Source organism: Strix uralensis, chromosome 9 (genome assembly GCF_047716275.1).
Source record: "Strix uralensis isolate ZFMK-TIS-50842 chromosome 9, bStrUra1, whole genome shotgun sequence".
Taxonomy (NCBI): domain Eukaryota; kingdom Metazoa; phylum Chordata; class Aves; order Strigiformes; family Strigidae; genus Strix; species Strix uralensis.
The window spans coordinates 12,455,318-12,459,550 of NC_133980.1; the positions used below are offsets into that span (position 1 = coordinate 12,455,318).

The 4,233-nt window shown below is 63.1% G+C and overlaps 1 protein-coding gene across 2 annotated transcripts; it reads left to right on the top strand.

The window, feature by feature from the left end:
- The first annotated feature begins 581 nt into the window (after positions 1–581).
- On the top strand, positions 582–3,639 carry SLC51A (solute carrier family 51 member A). Of its 2 annotated transcripts, none has more exons than XR_012630058.1 (9): positions 582–1,064; positions 1,268–1,362; positions 1,738–1,892; positions 2,009–2,082; positions 2,166–2,324; positions 2,458–2,569; positions 2,648–2,835; positions 3,035–3,140; positions 3,265–3,289. XR_012630058.1 is itself a non-coding variant. In XM_074878206.1 (9 exons), the coding sequence occupies exons 1-9, from the start codon at positions 1,030–1,032 to the stop codon at positions 3,399–3,401; spliced, it is 1,020 nt and encodes a 339-aa protein (XP_074734307.1). In that variant the 5' UTR covers positions 582–1,029; the 3' UTR covers positions 3,402–3,639. The 2 variants fall into 2 exon arrangements, 1 of the variants encoding a protein (XP_074734307.1); XM_074878206.1 differs by having other exon boundaries at positions 2,689–2,835; positions 3,265–3,639.
- The last annotated feature ends 594 nt before the right edge of the window (positions 3,640–4,233 follow it).

Consider the following 4,233-nt stretch of genomic DNA (forward strand, 5'->3'; position numbering starts at 1 on the left):
CATTCCCATGGCAACCACGGCATTCCCCCTCCTCCCCCCCATCCCATTCCCACAGCAACTGCAGCATCCACCCCCCTCCCCGCATCGCATTCCCATGACACCTGCAGCACCCTCTCCCACGGTAGGGTGCAGGGGACCTGTTTGGGGTGCTGGTGACATCTGGCTTCACCGGAGGGACAAAGGGCAGGGGCTTGAAGGTCCCTGGGGACCCAGTACAAACGAGCGCTCATTTTCCTTGGGGTGCTGGGAGAACACCAGGAGCCGTAGGTACCCCTGGGACCCCTGGGAATGCTGGGATCCATCTAGGACAAGGATAGTCTGCTTCCCATGCCTAACACCCCAGCGCCCCACTCAGTGTTCCCCCTCCAGCCCGCTGTCCCCCTCCCCAGGCCTGGGCTCTGCTTCCATCCCAAGAGGCCAGGGCGCTGAGCCGGGGTGCTGAGCGCTGGGACAGCCCTGCCCTCTAGTGACATGGGAGCTGCTCTCAGCAGGGTTTAGTGGGAGCTGAGCCTCTGCAAACTCCTCACAGGGCCTGCGGAGCCGTGCAGGGTCTGGCAGGCTTCCCACAGCCCTGCAGCATCACCTCACACCCGGCCACTGCTGTTGCTGAGGGCACACCAGGATGCGTCCCAGACCCTCCGTGGCACTGTGGGGACCCCTGGTACCACAAGTCCATCTCCAGGCTGCCTGGGCAGCGTCACCCCAGCACAGGTGCCCTGCTCCCCAAACTCTGGGGACATGCAGGCACGGGTGATAACCACCTCCCCCAGCACCCCGGGTCAATAACCGGGCGGCCAAGGCGCTTGGTGAGGCCGGGACGGGGTGGGGTCACGCCAATGGGCACCCGCAGCAGTGGGAGAGGGAGGGGAGCACTGGAGGCTGCTGGTTAAACCGGAACGAGGCGCGACGGCCTCCGCACGGTCCCTGCCCTGGGGACTCTGACCCCGTGGGCCGGCAACGGGAGCTGAGGCAAGTGGTGCCAAGCAGCCCTGCAGCCGCTGGGACAGAGCTGGGGAGGAGCAGAGCAGGATGGACCCCACCATGGAGCTGGCAGAGGACCCCAGGTGAGTGGTGGGGACCCCCATGCTGCTTTGCAGCCAGGCAAATCCAACTTTTTGGAGCAGGACTTTGGGTTATTCTCTCTGTAAAGGAAGGGAGGCGCTTGGGGGTGAGGCGAGCCAGCCAGGGGGTACCCCAGGGACCCTGTGGGGCTGGGTGCCCCTGTGTCCCTGCCAGCCCTGCACAGCACTCACTGCTTTCTCCGCAGGTTCTCCCGCCCATTGGTGGAGATGCTGATCAGGAACTTCAGTGTGCCAGCAGCCTGCTTCGCCCTGCCTCCCACCTCCCGGCAGCTGCTGCAGCGTAGGTGGGGGGACTGGGTGGGGGGGACCATCCTCATGTCCCTGGTGGGAGCAGGACAGGGATGAAGTAGGTGGGGTGGCTGTGGTGGGTGCAGGCAGGGAGCAGTCCCGAGGAAGGGGGAGGCAATGGGGTGCTGCTGGGGTCTCAGCCTCCCAGCCCATAGCCCTGCCTGCAGGGATGGGGGTGGCCCAGGGAGGGCCAGCACTGGGGCAGGTGACATGGGACATGGGAGCAGCGGGGCAGAAGCATCAGCTCTGGCACAGCCAGACGTGCTCCCAAAGCTGTGGAGTGGTGAGTCAGGTGGAAGCTCCCTGCCATGGTGGCCCCAGGGAGGAGAAAATGGGGTGGAGCTGCCTTCTCACCCCTCCCTGGCAGAGCTGGACATGGCCCAACTCGCCATCATGGGCCTTGCCACCATCATGACGCTGCTGTCAGTCGCGATCTTCATAGAAGAAGCTTTCTACCTCACCCGCAAGATCCGCTGTCCCATCAAGATGAAGACCCTCTGCTGGAGCAGCTCAGCCCCAACGGTGAGCTGGGGTGTGGGGGTGGTGGGGGGCATCACCCCGGGAGGCCAGGGCTACCCGAGGGGTGCCAGCCCCCAGGAGGGGTGAGCGGCAGTGTGTCAAGGTCACGCTTCCCCCAGGTCGTGTCCGTGGTCAGCTGCTTTGGGCTGTGGATCCCACGCTCCATGATGGTGGTGGAGATGGCTACCACGACGTGAGTATCACCCCCGCCAGGGCAGGGGCACGGGAGAGCCCACGGGGCCTGACCTGCCTTCCCCCTCCTCCTCCCCCCCCCAGGTACTTTGCCATCTGCTTCTACCTCCTGATGCTGGTCATGGTGGAGGGCTTCGGGGGGAAGGAGGCAGTGCTTAGCACCCTGAAGGACGTGCCCATGGTGATCAGCACTGGGCCCTGCTGCTGCTGCTGCCCCTGCCTGCCCCGGATCACCATGAGCAGGTGAGGGAGAGCTGGGGTAACCCCCTGCCCTTGAGCAGGGCTTTCACCCCCTTCTTTTGCTGGGGTGGAAGCGAAGTCCCTGGGAAGGGGCTTGGGGACCTCAGGGTGCTACCGGACTCTCTTTCTGTGCCAGGAGAAAGCTTCAACTGCTGATGCTGGGGACTTTCCAGTACGCCTTCTGCAGGGTGGTTGCCGTCTTCCTGGGACTGGTCCTGGCCACTGACGGGAACTACAACCCTGCTGACGTGAGTGCCAGGGCATGGGGATGGGCAGGGTGACGTCCCGGATGGGTAGCCTCCACCAGCCCTCACCTTGCTCAGCAGCTTTGTCAGCCCAGGTGCATTTTCTGCATGTCCCTGCCCAGATCTCTGAGCAGAGCGTGGCCCTCTGGATCAACACCGTGGTCGGTGCCTCCACCCTCTTTGGGCTGTGGGCCCTGGGAATCCTTTTCCGGCAGGCCCGGCTGCACCTCACCGAGCAGAACATCGCTGCCAAGTTCTTCTGCTTCCAGGTGAGCCCCCGTCCTGCCCGGCTCCCCGCTAGCTGAGGGGCTCCTCTGGCACGAACGGGACGAGACGGTGCAGGGAGAGATGGCAGGGCAGAGCTACCAGTGGGCAAGAGCCAGGTCCGGCTGCGGGAGTGCAGGGAAGGTGAAGGGCAGGAGCCTGGCAGCAGCGTGGCCCCACCACCTCAGGTGTTGGTGGTTGCAGGTCCTCCTCCTCCTGACGGCACTGCAGCCCGCCATCTTCAGCATCCTGGCCAACAATGGCAACATCGCCTGCTCGCCGCCCTTCTCCTCCAAGGCCAGGTCGCAGCGTAAGTCAGAAGATGGGGGAGCAGTGTTGCGTGCTCCCGGCCGAGCCCCTCCATCGCATGGCGGGGTGTGGGGAATGGGTGTGGTGGATGAAGGTGGCTTCAAATGACCCTTCTCCTCTTCCAGAGATGAACGTGCAGCTGTTGATCCCGCAAACCTTCATCTTGGCAGTGGTGACGCGGATGTACTACCGCAAGCAGGATGACAAGCCGGGCTACCAGCCTGCCAGCTTTGCACCCGCAGGAACTGATGTCAAGGCGTGAGCATGAGGGAGCAACCGGGGTGCCAAGGGGCAGAGTGAGGTGAGGGGCTGGTCTGCCCTGTACAACCAACTCCTCCTCCAGCCCTGGGGAGCTGCCGGCAGCAGAGGGGGAAAGGGCATCTCGGCATGGGGTGAAAGGGTCTGGAACCTGAAAACCACAAGCCCAAGGGATCCGTGAATCCACCTCCAGCCCAGGGGGCTCTTGTCTGGCACTGAATAAAGAGAAATTTGTACTCGAGTCTCGTGTTGGTGACTGGGCCCAGATCATCTCCTGCCCAAGCTGGGTGGGAGATGACTCCACACAGAGGGAGGAGGATGGAGCCCAGACCAGCACAGCCACGGCCCAGGGCTGTCACAGGGTGCCCAACACCCAGCCACGACACTGACCTCTGGGTGCTGCTGGCAGGGGTATGACAGCCAAGGAAATGCCAGGGCAGTGGCATTTTCTCCTGAGACCTCTGGATAGGTCTGGCTGTCCCTCGGGCACGTCCTCCACAGCAGTGGCTGCTCCCAAGAGCACAGTGAGAGCATCCATACCTGCTAGCCTGGGGTCAGGCAAAGGCAGGAGCCTTGAAGCACCTTCGTAACACAATTAGTTAATGCTGCCTTATCCAGCCTTGCCCAGGATCTGCTCCGGTAGCAGGATCTGCTCTATGCTTACAACAGAGGTGGGGATGGACATCAAGAGCAACGATGACTTGCAGAAACCACTGGGTAATCTTTTAACCCCCTCTGAAGCATCTTCTCAAATCACTACTGAGGTGGCAGGTGAGGAGACCACGATGTGGAGCTGGCCGTGCTAGGACAGCAGAAGGGATCTGGCACACACTGAG